The sequence below is a fragment of the Conger conger genome, chromosome 9 (assembly GCF_963514075.1).
Source record: "Conger conger chromosome 9, fConCon1.1, whole genome shotgun sequence".
NCBI classification, from domain to species: Eukaryota; Metazoa; Chordata; class Actinopteri; order Anguilliformes; family Congridae; genus Conger; species Conger conger.
In genome coordinates, this window is record NC_083768.1 from 37,952,291 (window position 1) to 37,973,932 (window position 21,642).

A 21,642-nucleotide genomic window follows, 5' to 3' on the forward strand; every position below is an offset into this window, starting at 1 on the left:
TCATGGAGAACTACAAAATAGAAAATGTAACAATAGCCACTTTAAATACGTAATTGTAATTGTTGTGTTTATTACACTCTATGGTCACATTATTTTCCAAAGCCTTATTTTTAAGAGGTTAATTTATGCTCTTTCATTATCATGAATTATTTTTTATAAATATTTACATTGTGAATTTTCTTTTAGGGCGTGACTATGTATTCTGATACATTTTCTGAATGATTCATGATGCACTGTGGTGCACTGTGGGAAGCGGACAGTATTTTCCATGTTTCATGGCAAAGCTGTAAAGATAATTGAATGGGAATCCAAGGCTGAGGTGGGTTTAATGGCCCTCCAAGGTTGTGAAACACAATGAAATTTGATGAAAGGTTAACCTTGGTTTTGAAAGAGTGGAATTATAAACAAGGGACACTCAAGCTGCCGGTTTATGCTGCTGAATATAAACTTTTATTCTATGCTGTGATCTAAACAAAATGTAATTCCCATTTTTACAGAACATTACTCACTTTCTAAACACCTATATCTTGGGGAAGTTATATAGCATTGATTTTATTGGATATATATTTTTCTTTTTCCATATTCAGCTTGTTATTTTCTGAAGCTCTTCAGGATCGGGTTCTTTCCAGCACTGGGACTTGGCCACTCCAGCAGTACCAAACGAAACCTGAAATCCATTCTCAGGGTGCACACTGACTCTGCTGCCCTGTTTGAACGAATTTCACTTTTACCATTGAAACAGTAGAGCTAACGTGTGAATGGCCACAGTGGATGAAAATGAGAATGGTGTGTAGTTCATAAGAGCATATGGGGGCAATGTGAGTGCCAAAAAAAATATTGAACATATCATATGCAATTCACTTGAGATGCTATGCTGGAACGTGCATGAGAATGTACTGACAATTCAGTGTCTTCTAAGCCTTTATGGGCTGGTTCAAATCCTCAGGAACTACCCGTTTTTATGGTTAGACAAGCTGTGTGGCTGTGTGAGATGAAAATGAAATGAAAAAAGATAGCCTTTCTCCAAACCTCCTTCCCCTCCTTGACGTTTTTTAATCCAATATATTTTTATTTAATATTGTTAACACAATTTTGAACCTAGATCACAAACAGGAGAAGCTGATGCGCTAATACTAAATCAGCGGAGCGGTTAAACCCATCTCTTAAGCAAACGAGCCTATTCTCCCATCAGTATCCTGTCAGGACGTAGGTTATTAAAGTCTAAGCTTCCATTTAGCACCCCCAGTGGACATTTCATTTTGAATTCGCCTCAAGGTGTACCCGTGAGAACAGAATTGTGGTTCTCCAAGGAAGTGCAAAGAGGTACATACAGTATCATATCCCATCTCACACCATATCCCATGACACTAGTTAGAAATCAAAATGTGTCAGCCCATTGGACTGATGGACAAAGCACTGGACAGAGTCAATACGACGGGCCTCCATCTCGCAGAGAGACCCTAACACTCTGCCCATGTTGCAGGTGTGATCCGGACTGCCCTGGGAAATATGGATCGCGAGGCTCGGGAGCAGTACTCAGTGGTCATCCAAGCCAAAGACATGGCCGGCCAGGTGGGCGGACTCTCCGGATCGACAACGGTCAACGTCACCCTGACGGACGTCAACGACAACCCGCCCAAGTTTGCCCAGAGTGCGTACTTAACCAATTCCTTTCATTTCCTTTTATATGTGTACATTCCCAAACAGCCGACAATAACAATGATGAATAGCCAACAGGATAAGGAATTTCAGTATCTTTCGTCAGTTTGAATGTTTGTTTTGTGAGGCAATATTGCACTACAGAGACAAGTGTAATCTGAGGGTGAAATCATTTTTTTCACTAGCAACAATTAGCATCATTTTCTTGGGGTTTTCAAAGGTATAAATGGGTACCCCCCTCCCTTCTGCCATAGTTTGAGGCTTGCTTTGAATTACCGGCATGGCACTCTGGAGCTCATTACGGGCATTATGAACTCTATCGGCGCAGCGTGTGACAGTACAGAGCTCGATGAAAGCACTGCTTTCTTCTGTCTGGTCTCTTTCTTTTTTTAAATAATTAAAGCAACCCTTATCATACATGCAAACGCCATTATGGTGTTTTTTCCCCCCTCTGAAAGTAAAGACGTATGTTAAGGGGAGGCGTTTGAGTGGGCAGAAGGTCCCAGGTGGCCCTTCACAGCTTTGTCACATTCTCAGCCTTCCCTTCATGGGATCAAATTCCACTGACCCCGACTCTGCAATCAAACGCCCCGGTCGCCCGAGACCTCCCCCAGCTGGGCGGGCAGTGCCTATTGTTTTTCGCAACCACTTTTCCCTCTTTTTGTTTGAGCGACGTGACGTGCGAGAGTCGGGTCTGTGACATTAGCCCCTGTGCACAAAGCTAATGGCTTTTTGAGGTCAATTATACGACTCCGCAGGTCGTGCTGTTTGCACTGCTTGACATATCGTTAGCAATTCAAAGTCCCTGAAGCTCAGGCCGCCACAATGGAGTTAAACTTGGATGAATTTAAAGACTTGAATGAGAATTGAAAGAGAATAAGCCTTTTTTTGTGATATCCGCTTGAGTCGTGATGCAGGTTTTCCTCAGATCACCGAGAGACAATATAACTAATATCATATCACACTGTGCAGTTAATGTAGAGGTGTTGGGACTGTGCATTTATCCAAATATGTTTGTGTCTTGTGTTTCTTTTCTTCATGTTCACAGAAAACTACCAGCTCTACGTGCCAGAATCGGCACAAGTGGGCAAGGCGGTGGGCAAGATCAAAGCAAATGATGAGGATCTGGGTGTTAATGCAGAGATTGCATATAGCATCACCAATGCAGAGGGGGCGGCCATTTTCTCCATCACCTCAGATAGGGACAAGCGGGAGGGGGTTATCTCACTGAAGAAGGTGGGCTACACAACTCCAGCCCCAACATAGATAATTGTGCTGTGTAGATTCTACTCTTATAGAGTGCTTTTAACTATAAAAGAGTACATGATATGCCTTTTGAGCCCAGTTAGAGTTGACCTAACACTGCTAGAACATCAACCCCCCCCCCCAAATGTATATTCTGTGCCAATGTGATATCATTCTCCTCCGCAGCCCCTAAATTTTGAGAAGAAAAAAGCCTACACCCTTCACATTGAGGGAGTCAACACGCACCTGGACCCCCGATTCTCCCACCTGGGCCCCTTCAAGGACCACACCACCCTGAAGATCATTGTGGGCGATGTGGATGAGGCCCCTGTCTTCTCCATGGACTACTACATAATGGACGTGTATGAAAACGCTGAGGTTGGGGCAGAGGTGGGGGCGGTGACGGCTCGGGATCCAGACAGCACTAACAGCCCAGTCAGGTGAGTGGCACACACCTGTGTCAGCACGCCTGTACGTTTACATTTACTGACATTCAGCAGACACACTTTATCCACAGCAACTCACAGAGCATCGATAGAGGGGTTGCATGTGGCAAAGGTGTGTGTGTGTGTGTGTGTGTGTGTGCGTGATGCCTACTCACACATACAGTTATCTGCTATATCTTCTTTCATAACATAGCCCTTTGTGTTGTGAAATGCTAATGCTCTGACACTTCTGGGAAGGTTATTCTGACATTATGATCTGTACATAGCAAAGCTAATGGAAATGGAAGAGGAGAGAAGAGGAGGGATAGAGAGAAGAGAGAAGGACAGAGTGGGCACGAGTGAAACAAGGGGAGGGCGATTGAAATAAACCGACAGAGAGAAATGGGAAAGAAACAGAGAGAGGGAGGTGGAGAGCGGAAGAAGGAGAGCAGTTTATTGCATTAATCACTTACTCTATAGTGCCAATGCTCATTACCAAACAATACAGATTCTGTATTCTGCTCATTTATAGTTGTGTTTGCTTTATTGTTGCCTGCATTTGTTAATTTTGGTTTGATTGCATACATGTTTTACTTAATTAATCTTTCCATAAATTAATCTTCATTACGCTGAGAGAGCGAGAGAGAGAAGAAGAAAATAAGGCTACCATTAAAGCAATGGTCATTAGCTGCAGAGGACTGAGGGCATAGCATACAACTAACAGAGAAGAAATTGAGACGGATGCATCCAACAATCAGAAAATGTCACGAGATGAGGCAAACATATCAATCGATTTCCCATTCGGTTTGTGTGATTGTGATTGTGTGCACTTTGGCCTGTTGTAGTGGCGTAGTGCGGTGATCCACAGGCCTGCTAATCCGCTGCAAGCCTGGGACTTGTTCTGCTCCTTACATGTCTCCCTCATAAATCTTCCATTTGTGTTGGAATACAATCTAACAACCCTTCAATAGGAATAATGCACAGATTTGTGCAAAATATGTAAAATGAAGGATAAATGGAATTTTAAAAAGGATGGGTGGATTAATTGGAGCAGATTAAGTTCCGAAGGCATCTATGCGGACATTAGCATATAAAAGAAATGATGTAAGAGAGTAGCACCCACAAGCTCTCTCCTTCTCAAAATCTCCCTCTGGGTTTATTGCGTGACACAGCAGATGCGACAAGAGACCAGGCACAATCTTCCATGCAACTGTGGTTCTTCAATTCCCCTGGATAGCATTTTAAAATGCATTTTCAAAAGAGATCAATACAGAATCATGTCTGGCCTGCATAATTAGGACCTCATTTTCAAGGGAATTGATTAATCTTGATTACTTATGTGCTGGCAAATAGTCTGAATTAGTTTAAACTCTGGGTCATTGCAACAGACTTGTAAGCTCAGGGTGTGGATGTGGGGAAGTGCTGAATTTATGCCGGATACTACTGAAATAGGATCCGAGACCTCTTATCTTGGACTTCCCGTGTGCCAGGAACTATTTCTGTGGATCCAGCACAGCACTGTCAAAGGGTGCAAGGATGTATGGATATAAAAACCCATGCGTTGTGGCCTTGATAGCTGTGAAACCCTCAGGTCTACAATCACTTTCCAACCCCTCCTCTCCCACCAATTAGCACTTGCATTGAGACACTTCGGTCACCTCCTCACACAGACTTTTTGTTCCGGCACCTTCTGATTTGAAGTTGAAGCACTGGTGCGGGAGCTTGAATAAAAAGCTCAGGGAATCGCAGTATCAGGTCATTTTAAAATAGCTGCTCTTTGTCACAAAGGTCCCCACCCAGCGTATCCAGAATTTTCTCAAAAAATACAGAGCACAAGAATGATGTTTCCTTCATGAGCGATATCCGGCCATCTTGAAACTGTTCTTGGGTGGAATTAATTAAAGTCGTAAATAAATGACTGTGTGCATGAGTGGGCGCTCACCCTTTCCAGCCAAGTTAACCCTTTTGCACAAATATTTACGACAGCCACACAGCGTGTGTTTTTTTTCCGTGTGCAGGAGCTATTCTCAAGTTCGACTGTTATATCACACTAGCCCGGTTGTAGTTGCCCTCAATGTGAGTGCTGATGATTATTGTAATTATAGTAATGATATAACACTATATGCATACTACTGCAATTAAACCTGCAAGCAGGGTTGAGGGGGCCAAGCAGTCCAGCAGGGCAGGGTCGCCATTGCAACTTGATTGGATCATGTTAAAAGTGTGGCTGTAAGCACTGATAGAAAGTTTTATGGCAATTGACCAAAGATTGGGTGTAACTGAGATATTGGTTGTCATGTCTCAGCTTTAGAATTTAAGGTATCAGCATACATAGGAATCCGTTACATCAACAGTTATTAGCATATATCCCTATATTAATTTTTGCTTATTGCAGTGTCTCCTAGTGATCAAATGACACCAACTGTTCCTACATCCTCAGGAAGGAGGAGTCCTGAGTCCATATACCAAGTTTGGTATCAACACATCAAAGTTTCTGAGATATGCCTTCACTTCTTGTTTGGCGGATTCACCACCAATTTTGATTGGCTGTACTGAATGAACTATTTCTAAAATCAATAATTCATGTGATAACTTTTGAGGCTTGGTCCGAAGATCATTTGTGCCATATTTGCTGAAAATTGGGCAAGCTTTGTGGCCTGTGGCCATTTTTAAACCAATTTATTTAACTTCTGTTTAAAAACGTGAGCTTTATCTTCAATTTTACCCCCATTTTACCCACATTCTATTCAATGTACAGTAAATATACAAGAATACTAAACGACTCTGTATTGGCAGGCAAGAGGGGATCGCCTGTGTGAGAGCTAGCTACCTGCACTGTCTATTTCCTTTATGAATCAATGTCAGCTAATGCAGTTTGTGTGGGGAAAACGTCTTTATCTGCGGTATTATTGGTTTTATTATTGTCTCTCTGATTACTTTTTTTTTTTTCACTTTAACATCATATGGTCAAATCAGTGTTTTAACGTGACTAAGATTACTCTTTCCAGAATACTTGATGAGGAATTCAGAGGGGTTGTGTTGGGAGCTAGTGGATCATCACTCAGTCATGTGTTATCTTTGGATAAATGCGGAAAAAAATGAGAAGGCAGTGCCGAAAAACAGTAGCTATTACTGTCAAAATATTTTTAAAGTTTGCGGAGTGTTATGGCATGACACACAGTGGCATGATGTGATACATTGCAAATTGGAATCGTCATTATATCGTTTATCGCTTTTTGTCATCCTGTAGTTGGCTCATTTTCACAGCAGTCTAACATCAGATAACTGATGTGGCCTAATATATTTTGTCCTCTTGCTACTTTTGAGCCAGTGTGTGAATGTCTGTCAATGTTCACATTGAGGGCATAAAGACCAAATAAAGCTCCAAAAATTTTTTTTGTGCTACTTGGATACTTGACAGTGCTGGACAAGATGCAAATGTGCACCCACATCAGTTAACATTGACATCAGAGAGACATCTCTCTATCTCTCTCTCTCTCTCTCTCTCTCATGAATTTCACTTTTCCCTTAACATCCATTCCGAAATAGAGAATGGAGAAGGTCTTTAAGGATCTTTTTTTTGATGTTCTTTGTTTTCCAGAAGATTCCTTCAACATGCGCAGTTAATTTGGCCTTGTTTGAGTATTAAAATCCTCTTCATCTTCTCCCATATTCATGGGCTCATGGTCAGACATTGCAAATTACAAGCTATTTCCTGTTCTTGTTATGGTTGCTATATTTATGTTTGCTATTGAGGTTAGTAACCCCACACAGTGGTTTTGACTCAGGTGCCTTACTTTCTTTGAGTAGCACCAGAGGTGGTTTGCAGACTCAGGCCTTTCAGACATATCAAAATGTTAATGTAATGGATTTCCCTTTTCTCTGTTGCCTTATTCTGGGACTGGGCAGGGGCAGCACTCATGCAATTTTAATTGTCCCCCCTTCTCTATAAATAGGTATTTCATTGATCACAGCATAAACGGAGATTCCAATTTCAACATCAACGCTGCAACGGGAGTCATCACGACCACCCGGACCCTAGACCGGGAGGAGACGGCCTGGTATAACGTCACTGTCGTCACCTCGGAGGTTGGTAAGTGCAGGCTGGCACAGAGACCGCACATGCTCCCCACCCCCAACTCTACACCCCCCCCCCCCACACACTGTCATCGATTTATGTGCCATATTTACATAGGAGAGCTATTTCAGCACTATATGAAATGATGACTACCTGGTAATCTTTCACTCCTATAGCCTGTTTACACATCCATATCGACTGGAACAAATGAATCCTGAAATTAGCAGTGCATCCTGGGTAGAATGCTGAGCTTGTACAGACAGAGGGATAATGCCTGAAGGTCGATGGGGTCAATCAATTTTTCCACCATTTATTTTGCAGGTCTGAATCTGTATTGACACCTTTCTTCACCCTTCTTTAATGGTGTTGCCCTGGTAATGGAGTGAAACTTCACACCCTGAGACACAACAGAGACAGTTCTAATAAGTTGCAGTGGCTTCTGTTCATTTCAATTCTGCTCAGTCCAGCCTAAACTGTATTTCCAGGACCCTTTGGCATTTCTAGTGCCCAATAAAATCATTTTTATTTTTTACTTTTTTTTTTTATTCCTTTTTTTGTTTTGGATTATTATCACATAAGGTATATACCTGTATTGATTTTTTTTCTTCTTCTCTGTATTCACTTTATTCATTGTTGTAATGAACTTTTATTTTATACCGCCTCAGAACTTTTATTTTCAAATAATGTCTATGATATGAAACTGAGACTGCAAAGCTGCTAAGCGGAGCTTAAGAAACAAAGGGAGGAGGAGAGGCCTCGCATTTCTAGATATGTTTTATAATACATGAGCACAATTTAGAGAGAATTTGGCTGCAGCGTTCCAAATTACAGCTAATAACCAAATTACGGTGCAATTAATGAGGCTGTACACCCCTTCACATTAAGTGCATTTACAATAAATATCCTTATATTTTTAGTACAGCCAGATCAACAGAAGTTCAACTTCCAAATTAGTTGCTGTGTTATGCAATTCAGTTCCATCTTCCCTGTATGTTGATGCCATCAGGCTATATGTTCTGATTTATACTTTCTGATCTCTAGTGCCAGGGTCCTGTGAAAATAGACAATGGACAGCTATATAATTTGGCTGCACTGCAATTTTATATTCACCTATTCTGTGTTAGTCCAAAGAAAAAACAAGAGACTATTTAAATACTTTAATAAAAACAAATGGCATGTGTGTTTTTAAATTAAAAATGGCTCAAGCAACTATAAATAATATATTGTGGATAGAGTGCATTCAGTTGTCATGGGGATAAAGTCAAGAATATACTGCACTTTGAGTGGTGGGTGGCCCTCAAGGCGATAATAGACTTTCAAAAAGACTTATTTACAGAGGACCATGCCATCTTCTTGGGAAATGAACGTCAGAGGCTACGTGACACGCATAAAAGTCACAATGTCAATTTCAGACATCACTGGAGCCTTACACCTGTGAGAATGTGCTAAAAATCACCATAGAGGTCAGTGTGCACTGATCAGAGGTGTTATTCGCAGTGATACTTTATTTTAGGAAGGCAGGAGAATAAGCACAGAGCAAATCACATTGCTTATGCATAGCTAGCACAGGAGATATTCAGCACATGGAGAAAAAAAGATAGAAATACTAAATAAATGAAGTTATACAGAGCAGAGAGAAGCCTCCAGGTCGGGCGGCCTGTAGCGTGGTTAAGGTAAATGATTGGGACAGGCAAGGTCGGTGGTTCTAATCCCAGTGTAGCCACAATAAGATCCGCACAGCCGTTGGGCCCTTGAGCAAGGCCCTTAACCCTGAACTACTCCAGGGGAGGATTGTCTCCTGCTTAGTCTAATCAACTGTACGTTGCTCTGGATAAGAGCGTCTGCCAAATGTCGATAATGTAATGGGGACTGTGGTAACTGCTGGGAAGGGATGATCACAGGGACTGTGTGATGACTAGGGATGAGTGAGTTCTGTTCCCGTATCAGTTAAACTGAGAACTTGGATCACCCCTAGTGATGAAACAGAACTATGGGACTGTGATGTCATTGCTGGTCCAGGAGCATTTGTTTGACTGTAATTATCCAAAGTTTGAAGTGATTAACAAGTGTGCCAACATGAATATAATAATGGTTGATGAGAATGTCAGCCCTCCGAGGCTTGTCAGTTTGCTCGTCCCTTAAGGGCATGTGCTAATTCTCCTCTTGCTCTGCTATTAAATTCTATTACCATGAACTGTACACCATAACACCAATATTACATCACAAGTATGACATAATACCTTTTATAAGCAATTATGACAGCGTATTTCGGCTTATAACCAAAGTACACCCTCCTAATGTATGCAGCAATTATTTTCTGTCACTTGTTTTCAATTGGAAAAGTTTTATCTGTGTTCCATACAGGATTACTTACATTATTACGAAGTTATGACATCGGTTGTAATTTGTAATATATTGTTATATTATGTCTAGCAGAAACAAATGAGGGAACTGGTCTGCATCTCGTATTTGAAGCTCACTAGCCAACAGTGATGTATAAATTGAAGTGTGCATGTGGATAGGAGGATGTCAGATGAGGGCCAGCTTTTTATCTTTATCTCTTTCCCTTTTCTCCCAAATATGGATTTTTGGCCTTTCAAATCATCATTCTATCACCTGCACAGGTAGCTCTCTGGTTAAGTCCTATTGGCCCAAAGGGAATTGGACGAGGCTGACCAATGAAAATGTCGTTATTTTTTTCAATTTCTTCTTTTTTTTTTTTACATTTTATAGTTTGATATATCATTGTGATTTTGATTAAAATGTAAATATGTGAATATCATCAGGTAAAAATAAATCTTTAAAACTGGATAAACAATCATTTTAACCATAATTTACCCATATCCCGTAAGACCGAGGGCATGAGCCAGTATGTCACAATATTTATGACAATTTTTGAAAAGGATCGCCAACGGGTCTTACCGCAATACATCTCCATAGCTGTCCACCTACTCCACTGTTTGCATCATGTGAACGCTAATGCGTCACCAGGGATGCCCTTTGTTGTTTTGCAGAAAAAGAGTTTGGTGCATCTTTATAATTGATGAGCTGTGTCAGTCAATGTCCCGTCAGTGCAAGGCGTGAGAAAGCGCTGCCAGGAGCTCATTATAGCAATCTCTTAGCGTGCTACAGGATGTTAGCGCTGCTAGGACATTTCACACTGTCTTCCCCCACAATGGTACAGGCAGATCCCTTGGTGAGACAGAGTTGAAGAGACGGGAGAATATTCCCATTCACAGTTCTTCTCTGGGGAAATTTCATAATTTTTCCTGTGCATTTCTGTCCCAATATGCTTATTTAAAAATGTGCATTTTTATGACATAATATGAGAATGCATGTGTGTGTACATGCGTACATGCGTGTATTCGTGTGTGTGTGTGCGTGCGTGCATGTGGGTGTGTGTTTTCATATGAATGTTGTTCATTGGTGAATCTAAGGCTTTCTGTGTTAATAACATAATTAGAGCCCCTAATGAGATGGACGCTTGATCCCCCTGTTGTTACAGATGTATCGCCTGGTTTGTTGTATATCATCCCATAATCAAACCCTCAGGCCCAGGAGTAGACACCATGCCTTATACAAGTCTCCCCTTGAGCATTTGATATTAATTATGGTCTGAATAATTGCTGCCATCATGTTTTAGTTTTACGTGTTTTTAAATGTTATTTTTAAACTTAATTTCCTATTTAATCAAATTTGTTTGCATGCAACTTGTTCGCTTTTCAATGGCATAATAATCTTGTTTTATGTTGCATGATGTATCTCTGTTTGGAGAGAGACAGAGGAAACACTCACATTTTGTTTAATATTTTACCAATAAAAAAGATTGCAGTGGGCGAGAGTTGAGAATGTGTGGCCAAAATGCAAATGTAGTCATGGAAAGCATTTTGTGTTATAGAGCCAGCATCTGCATGAATATACAGTTCATGGCTTTAATGGTGACCATTTGCAATTATTTGTGCAGCACACTGACACAAAGGGCCCAAGCCCTTCTTACTGCAGGTAGAGTTCTGTCTTGGGAATAAATTCAGCTTCTTTTCATGGAGCCTAGATTCAGCCTCTGGGTGTTCGACTCTCAAGAGGCACTGATTACCATCTTCACCAAGGGCCAAGAGGCCTTGTGTCATTCAAGCAATCGTTAAAAAAATAAATAAATAAATAAACCAATGTCTAAATGAATACAATCATCATATGCCCTTAAATGCTTCTGCCTGTGCTCGTTAAGGTGCATTCTGGAGGAAACAACCACAGTTAACCCTACTGCAGACTGGCTAATGATTGTTAGATTTATGCATGTATATATATTTATGCATTTGTGTGGGCCCTTTGACTGGTGAAGACGTAGTGAACATTTTACTGGGAATGAGTAGAATAATAATGGGGTCTTTTCAGTGTTCATGAGGAAAGGCTCTGTTAATCAAACCACACTTGCCTGTCTCCTGAACTGCCTGATAGACAATAGGAATTGCATTTTGATTTCAGCCACAGTGACAGAATCATCATTGTTTACTAACTGCAGAATGATATTAAAAAGCACAGTAACACTGTACCATGTCACCACATAAAAATGTACCTATCATTAGTTATTGGCAAAGTATAAAAGCACTATTCACTATTCACTATTCACATCCAATAGTGCATTGCATAGTTCTGCATTGTATAGCAACCAACTTTATATCAAATATAATTGTGTACATATGCAGTACAACACCTCTGTAAGGCATTCTTATGTTTTTCTGCAATAAGTATCAAATTCTATGAAGACTGACATAGTATATACTCTGTGCGAGCACTTTATTAGGTATGTATTAGACTTATTTTTTAGACTTGGTATATTGGTCTTCTTCTTCCATAGCCTATCCACTTACTGTAAGCGGTTTGATGTGTTGAGCGTTCAGAGATGCATAGCACTGTTGTAATGTATGGTTATTTATGTTACTGTCACCTTCCTCTCAGCTTTGACCAGTCTGGCTCTTCTCCACTGACCTCTTTCATTAACAAGGCGTTTTTACCTGCAGAACTGCTGCTCACTGGATTTTTTTTTTGTCTGTTCTTCATAACATTCTCTGCAAACTCCAGAGACTTTTGTGTGTGAAAATCCCAGGAGATCAGTAGTTTCTGAGATACTTAAACCACCCTTCCTGGCACCAACTATCATTCCACGGTCAAAGTCACTTAGATCACATTCTGACACTTGGTCTGAAAAACAGCTGAACCTCTTGACCATGTCTGCATGCTTTGATGCATTTACTTGCTGCCACATGATAAACTCTACCTAATAAAGTGCTCAGTGAATGTATGACAACACAATTTATATTTAGAACTGGTTTTATTTCTTGTTTTCTTTTGCATGACAGCTGTAAAAAATGACTTTTTTATTCCTAGAAAGTAAACCCACCATGAATATGTTATATTTGCTTTTTAAGAGCTTTAAGAAGCTATGCTTAATGTAAAGAGTGACAAGGGCAACAACAGTTTACACAGCTAGAGCCTTAAAGCTATGCCACACTGGTACATCAACTTTGAAAATAGCCTAAAGAAATATGAGTTTTAAGTGGTTGTTTTTAGTTTTTGAAATCAGTGAGCATCCAGATGATTCCTTTTAGGAAAAAATGCCTGAAGTATTCCAGGAAACATGCAGGGAGGCACTTTTATCTGAGACAGATTCGACAATAGAGGGGAGCCTGCAATGGAATATGACTGTCACACAATCCATAGGCTGTTTAGTAGTCTGTACACTCATCGATTCTAAACTGGAAATGTTTAAGCTACATTCCTTCAATGTGAACTGTGGCCTTGCTGAATTTTAAAGGAAAAACACCCAACAGAGAAGACACATTTTGAAAAGCATTATGTGTTGGCCCACAGGTCACTTCAGACTCCAGATTCCATGCTGTGCTGACAGTTTTCATTTGTGTGTGTGTGTGTGTGTGTGTGTGTGTGTGCGCGCGCGTGTGTGTGTTTGTTTTTCTTTCTAGACAATCCAAGTCTCCTCAGTCATGTCCCTGTCACAGTCCAGGTCTTAGATGTCAATGATAACCCGCCAGAGGTCGCTATAGACGACGAGGTCATCGTGTGTGAGAGTTCTAGGCCGAATCAGGTGACTGACTCCTCTTCTTTTTCTCCAAGCTGTCTTTCTCACTTATACCTCATATTCTCTCTCAGGGTCTCCTTCTGCCTCTCCATATCTATCTCACCTCCATTTTCTCTTTCAGTCTGTCTCTCCATTTCCCTTGTTCTCTTCCCTACGTCTTTCTCTCTTTTCATTTCAGTTCTTTTTGTTTTCTCTCTCTCTCTCTCTCTCTCTCTCTCTCTCTCTCTCTCTCTCTCTCTCTCTCTCACCCCTCCATGATGTGTTTAACAGCAGTGCTGGATTTATCTCCAGCGCCACAGTCTCGCCTGGCCTCTTGAGCCTATAAATTATTCAGCGGGCGCTGATGTCCCCACAAGCAGATAGCTCCGCTTTAAGCACACAGAGCGGGAGGCTAGAAAATGCTAATCATCGCTCATTCAGACGGGGCACGTGTGCAGCAAAGCGCAACCGCTTCGATGCACATCGCATTCACATTTTCTCTTCATATTTTTCCATTTAAATGAAGATTACAGCACAGAGGCACCGCAATCAGTTAGCGGGCCCGGATTGCAACGGCTGATGCATTTTTAGAGGGAACATCAAGAGGATTTAGACATAGCAGCATGGTACAAACTGAGGAGATGCACTTGGGAAATGGAGGGAATACTGTAGAATATTCACTTAAGATTATTTGAGAAAATAAGACTGAGGCACGTGTGGAATGAAGTTATGCAATTATAATTATCGGGAAAAAGAAACTTCAAGCTTCAAGGACTAGCAATGCTAGATTTCTCATTTCAAATAGCTGCATGTAGAGCAGAAACAACAAACAATGCTTATCACCAGCAGGATTCTGCTCATGGAAAACCATTAACCATATCTGTTGATAAGACTCCGACTGGGCTGCAATCATCATTTGTCCTTAACTTTGACTGTCCTCTGTGAAGCAAACTGTGAGAAACTAACACTCCTGGTCGGACAGTAAAGTATGGCATTCCAGTCATTTCCCATCACATTTTCCAGCAATGTCAGTTTAAATTTTGTGGCAACAAAATAATCCACTGTGTTTTATGTAGAGTGCATTATGTAGAGTCGTGTCAGGTTTCTGCACATAGCACATAAATATAGCGACATTTCTGCATTGACCTCGAGGCTTTTCTTGCATTTGCCGCATGCCAAGTAAAGGAATCCAGCCATTGCAACAGACCACTGTTCAATAGAGAGTAAGATAATGAAGACATGAGGGAAACACTGGCAGACCATGCACAGGAAGTGTTATTGAAAAAACCTAGAGCTGACAGAGAGATGTAATTGGTCCTCCCTCCAGCTTTGTGGATTTTTGATTGGGCAGGAGGGAGTAGTTATATTCACAGACATATTCCGCATTCCAACACCCTGCAGTCTAGCTCCTTCTTATTGACTTCTCATTGGCAGAGAGAGCCAGGGGCACCCTGGTATTTCAGATTCATCAAATGGAAATAATGAATGAAAGAAGGAATGATAGATAGATCGATAGATAGGTACTGTAGATATGTTGTCATTAATTAGACATACAATTTTGTAGCCAAATAAAGAAGAAATATGACTTTGACTTATGGAGCTCACTATATATAATACGTATGTATGGAATTTATGTGTACATATATTTATAAATTTTCACAATTTTTTGTTTTATTCCTCAAGGTGATTCAGACTATAAGAGCAGCGGATAAAGACGACTTCGCCAATGGCCGTTTCTCCTTCACTTTGCCAAGTGACCTGCCCGTCAATCCAAACTTCACCCTCAAGGACAATGAAGGTACTGAATAGTTTCTGAATAAATTAAGCATGGCAAGATGTGTATCATAATGTACAGTATTTAATGTTTGCTTAATTATACAGTTAGCATTTTTGTGCTCTCATGCTTACAGTTCAGCAGCTAAATTAAATGCAGTCAAGTAGCACAAATTGCCTTGAAACCTGTTCTTAGGGTAAATGGACCTGCATGGTAAGAATTGAGAGACCACTGCAACACTGCAAGGCACCATTTAAAAAATAAAGTCAGCTCAGTTGAGTAAAGTAAAGTATGGGTATGAATAAGAGGGAATCGACATAAGGAACATATGCCCTGAGATTTCCCCATAGGCAGTAGACATGTTGTGTGTTCCATCTATATGGTGTGCTGAGACTCCACCACTGAAAGTGCACCTGCATTCATGAGGTCATACTGAGGTCATCCCTTTAAAGAAAGGGAACAGGCCAAGAGTGGGTCATCACCATGGCAACTGCCAGTGTCTCAGATGTTTGTTTGTTTTTGTTTTATTTATTTTTTATTATATTTTTATTTGTGGCCTGTGCACTTTAAATGACCCCCCTCTGACAGGATGGCTGGATTTGGGGACGTTCTGATTCGGCAGGTGTCTGAACAGCTAGACAGAATGGGATCTCACTACCTCTTTTTTTATTTTATTTTTTTTACTTTTTTCTCATTACCATAGCATTTTTACTCAATCTGGCAACTCCCCAATTCAATTAGATTTTAAAAAGGAAGGTGAGTATAAGATGAGTTCTGCTGGACTTGTGAAAGGAATGTCATGATCGAGCTGTCCTCAGAGTGTGAATTACCACTTATATTATTGCAGGTACATTTCATGCTTGAAGCCCCGCTCAGACAAGAAATTGCTTTCATTTAACACCCCGTTTTGGATGTTGCTGTTTAAGTCACACACAACCAGATGGTTATTTTGTTTATATTTACAATCAACATTGCCAAGATTGGGTCATTGACTCTATTGCAAAATATGTTGTCTGATCTTGTTCTGTACTAGCCGGAGACAGAAGTTGAGTGATAGGCTCAGTTCATTTTGTAATGAATTAAACGAATAAGTAATGAATCCAGACCCTTCACTCTGACACTTTCTTGAATTTACAGTCAAGAGAGCATTGATGAGTTTCTAGCAATGGGAGCCCACAATACCTTACATTGTTTTAAAGGTTGTCCGTTTACCTCATCGTGGACATCATTGTAGTTCTGGCTCTGATCCCTCCTGAAAAGCATACCAGTGCCATACCATACCATACCAGTGCCGTACCATACCATACCATGTCATACCATACCATACCATGTCATACCATACCAGTACTACCCTGTCTGGGACAGTCAAGTTCTGGATGCAGGTTCCAAGAGTATGTGGTTACACTGCCATTGTATATGTTTAGCAGTATGAGGTAATTTTTTTTACATTTTTACAAAGATTACTAGGTAATAGGATAACATAATGGAGGCCAAATTATAAGTGTAAATAACACACAAATACATGATATTTCATAGTAAAAAAGCATACTGTGTATCCTTTTCACATAAATTAACAATACTATATTATTAATATGCATATATATTTTTTAAATGCAACTTTTTGGAGTAAGATAAGCATATTCCACAGGCTGCAGACAAAACACAACCATTTTATGGGCATCAATGTGGTTAATTTGAACCTAAAACCTGAAAATATGAATGGCTAGCTCTGCTTTCAGGTCTGATTATACTTCATACGTCTGAAAAATGAAATATAGGGTTATTGAAATAAGTGCCACTTTAATAGTATTACGCATTTTGAAGGATATGAAAGTATCATGGAAGAAGTGTGAATTAAACTCATTATTTTGGTGAGAGGCTCTCAGTAATAGTTTCCTTCTTTTTCTTGTTCTTCTTTTTTTCTCCTCAATCTGCACATTGATGGATACCATAATATTGTTGCCATAATATTGTAGCTGAGTTTGTGCTGAAAACAAAGACATGGATCACGTTGGAATCACTGTATACAGTTGATTAAAATGACACGAATGTCAGAGCATGACACGGTCACCAGTTTTCCTCATTTTGCCCTCGGACCCCAGAGGGTTAAACTCTTAGATATCAGCAGGTGCTGTCGAACAGTAAAACAGAAGCTCAGTTAACCAAGACTCAACTTATACATATTAATGAGCATTTGTCATCTGAATATCCATTGCTGCACCGGAGATGGTCTCAGACTTATTATAAAATGTGTACACAGTATAAGCTGTGAGCTCTTGTGCATTTTTAATGTAAGAACATGAATGAATATCTAAGTATCTGGCCATCATATCTTTCTCACTCATGTGTAAATAAACACAGTGTGTCATTTGTAGCTGATATTTGCTCTTGAATATATTTTTAATAGAATAACCACTAGTATTGACTCAATAATAGTGCAATAATTAGCTTTAGGGTAGAGTTGCTATATCAAGGTTTGAACACAGTGCAGTAAATAAACACAGTGTGTCATTTGTAGCTGATATTTGCTCTTGAATACATTTTTAATAGAATAACCACTAGTATTGACTCAATAATAGTGCAATAATTAGCTTTAGGGTGGAGTTGCTATATCAAGGTTTGAACACAGTGCAAGTCCAAAAGAACCACTAGAACCCACTGAGCCTGGATTACAGAATGATTAAAATGATAACCACAACTCACAGAAGCAAGCATGCATTTTCACGCTTTGCTGAAATTATAATCATGTGCCTGAAAACACAGGGGAGGCATTAGCCTTGAAATTCAATTGTTCATCGGAGGCAAACCACCGCGAGTCTGAAATATGAGGTTCAGACTCCATTATCAATCTTCAAAGGACTCACACTGTTATTTTTCCTACTTTTCATGTAAAAATAGTATTGATTTAGGTTATGTCAAAATATGTCAGGTTTAGAGAGCACGTGCTGTCGGTTCCAGCGTCACACCTGAACAGTGTCATCACGAAACAACACAGTGGATGATGTGTCTTCAGTCTTCATTTCAATATCTCTTGTCCTCCTCTTCCATATTTCCTTCTGATGTGGATCAAGGAAAGGAACCAATGGGAGGAGAGGAGAAGACATTTTAAAGAATTCAGACCAGGAAAGTCCTGGTCTCTCTGTGAGGTTTTTTCCAAACACTGCTGGTTGCTGGCTGCTGTTTCCCAGAGTTCCATGCTGTGTGCACTGTGCACATTAGGATGAGTTTGCATTTTAAACGGTTAAGCATTGGTTAAGCACTTAATCCTTTACCATTCAAAAAACAGTAACGATACAATAAAAATTATACACGGTTGACTCATATTTAACTAATACAATAAAATAGAATAGAATTCATAACACCCTACACACCACAACTGAAAAATATATTCGTAGGGACTGAAAATTAAAGACAAGAAAACAACAGAGGATAATCGATGAGAAGGCTTTTTCTTAATCATGTGGCTTTATTATACACCAGTGTGTATATGCTGTTTGACAAGTTTAAAGAACATGCCATGCCATTGCTGCATTAAAGGAAACTGCCAAATAGTTGAAGGTTTACCATATTCAAATTTGATAAATAAAGAAAAAAACCCAGGTGATAATGATTCATTTTTAATAGAGTAAAAATTGTGTAAATAATTTCATGACAATCAGGATGTGACTGTTGTCTCTGTGGGCAGATTTAAATATTTAACAGCATACATTAGTCTAATAACCCTTTGATGCTATGCAGATGATTAAAAACTTTCCTCAATTAGATTTCATCTTGCATAACTCCTCAGGGAATGGGTCTTTAATATCTACAGGGTCAAAGAGGTGGACAACGAGGAAGAGGAATTGGTCAAATCTATTGAAGTCATTTACTGAGCGTGAGCTGAATATAGTTTTCAAAGCATTCACGGCTTTCAATTTAAACAGGAAACACAATCACACACTCACACAATCTCTCTCTCTCACACACACACGCATACACATATGTTTTGGCTCTGCAGTGAAACAATAAATATGAGGAGGAACTATGTATAAACAACAGCTGTTCCTACAAGGATCACCCAATATGGATGTGAATACCCTCAAATTGAAGCTGGCAGTCTGCACTTTATCCTTGTGTTCTTTCATTTCAAATCCAATGTGCTGGAGTACAGAGCCAAAACAACAAAACTGTCCCTTTCCAAATACCCACAGACTGTACTGCATATTACAGACTATGACTTATGTTTATTTTCTTAACAGACAAAACAAACGTTAGATTAAATTGAAGTTGACTTGGACTATATATAAGCAGGTGAAACCAGTACTTGCCCTCAGCACATATTTCCATGTTGCTACACAGGAAGCCTATTTATTGGGCCTTCCTGTCTAAGAAAACAGTCCCTGCTACCCTTTAAACAGAAGCCAATCTTGCTGTTTACTACAACAGAATAGCTGACTGTCAGCTGAGTGGCAGCATTCCAACCGTTGATTCTGTAGGGAAGACCACACTCTTCCACACCTACAGTGTCACTCAATACATAAACACTCTAAACATCACATCTGCCATTGCTATGCATTATGCATTGCTATATGGCGCTTGTAGCAGGCTGTGAATAATTATTACTCTCTGAACATGTTAGGATGAGGTGTTAAAAGTGTTAACTCTATACAGCATACCTCTAATCCTAGCAGAATGTCTGGTATTGTTGCGTTAATAACATATTTATATTTATAGTGACTGTTTCTCTTAAAGTGTTGTTTGTGTTTGAAGGACTACCGTTGGGTTGTCATATTGCTTCACTCCACTTCTCAACGACCTGGCACCCTGGCATTTGTTTTGCTATTCAGGTTGAGAGTCCCGTTTGTGCTAAAAGCTTACTGCTGCATATTCAAAGGAGTTACAAGATGTTGCACCATGGCCGGCATGTCAAAGAAACTTTGAACGCAATCTGAGGCAAACACACCCCTGTGCTTCTATGTCGGTTAATCCCTTTAAACACTAACACAGTTTGAGCACTCATTTGGGCGTGTGCCCTGCGGAAAAAAAACAACCTTATTGTAGAAATGAAACAGAAAAACAGCAACACAAATTTCTCGGTCCACTCAAGGAAATATGAAAGCGATTGATGGAAACGTCATTACCTGTGTTCTAATCCGTACTTCCTCCAACACTGCAAATTCAATGAAATGAAATGTGGAACCTCCACCCAATCCCCCACATCCCTAAAGGGATATCCTTTCATTAAAGGTGAGAGATATTTACCCTCCTCTAGTCTAAGGACATTGTTAAGTAATGAGTTTTGACATCATACTCATGGCCGATGCGTTGGCATCCTAATTTAAATCTGGTGTATAATAGCGCAAATTCCCTAGGAATTGCCCCCGGGGACTTTTTTGCATACAATGGTGTGTTCCCATAGAACACTGCTGCCCCTTACAAACACACACACACACACACACACACACCAACACACTCACTGCCTGGAATTCCCATGAGACGGAGCATTTCCATGGATCTGTGTTCGGAGGAAAAAATCTGAGTCGCATTTGGAATATGGAGGCCGTGACCACGCATACAAATTTACAGTCGAGCCATAAAAATCACAACACCCCCACCTCTCTCACCTTTCTTTTCTTTTTTTCACTGCTCCTTCAGGATGTGAGAGGTGATAACTTGGCATGCCTCAGGTGCGCCTGAGTTAATAAAAATTTTGAGTCCCTGCTGCCTTAACGGTAGCACACCACAGCAGATATTTATATGAATGGAGAGAGCGTAGGACTGCATCAGTCTACCAGGCTACTGTGGACTGTTTGACAGGGAGATACACAGTCAACCACAAAAAAAGGAAGTTGCACATGAAAGATAAATGGTGAAAGGATGCTACATCTTCATATAAATATAAGAGATTAGATTTATGCGTCCCATCAAAAAGGTTGTCACGTTTTCTGTTTCAAGTGCGCGTATAATTTGATGTGCGTGCCAACATACACATGGAGGTATTTATTTATGCATGTATTTATTTATTTATTTATTTATCAAAGGACAATTATCATTTCATATCGGCTTCATGAATTGACTTTCTGAATGGCAGCTACATTGTGAGGTGCTTTAATTGTGTGGCCACCAAACCCTTTCTCGGCATACATTTTCTTGCAGGTTTACTTGTTCCAGAGATAACCATTTGTGAATTATGTCAGGCTTCCAACAGTATATAAAGATACATGAAAAAAAGACATGATTTTTTAAAATTTTGTTTTGTTTTTATAGAAATGAAAATAACCACACATTACAACAGTGGTATGCAAAAGAGTATCTCTGAACCTCTAAATGGATAGGCTACAGCAGCAGAAGACTCCATAAGTCTAAAGTTTAATTCTAAAAATTTAGTTGAATAAATATGTAATAAGTG

The 21,642-nt window shown here is 40.0% G+C and overlaps 1 protein-coding gene across 2 annotated transcripts in view; it reads left to right on the top strand.

Annotated features, from left to right (window-relative positions):
- LOC133136504 (cadherin-18-like) overlaps positions 1-21,642 on the top strand; it is a 77,981-nt gene that overhangs the window by 51,617 nt on the left and 4,722 nt on the right. For both annotated transcript variants that reach the window (XM_061254053.1, XM_061254054.1), the window contains exons 5-10: positions 1,484-1,651; positions 2,708-2,895; positions 3,091-3,344; positions 7,286-7,422; positions 13,386-13,507; positions 15,164-15,278. In XM_061254053.1, coding sequence (XP_061110037.1) covers positions 1,484-1,651; positions 2,708-2,895; positions 3,091-3,344; positions 7,286-7,422; positions 13,386-13,507; positions 15,164-15,278 — 984 coding nt within the window. The remainder of the gene's footprint in view (positions 1-1,483; positions 1,652-2,707; positions 2,896-3,090; positions 3,345-7,285; positions 7,423-13,385; positions 13,508-15,163; positions 15,279-21,642) is intronic.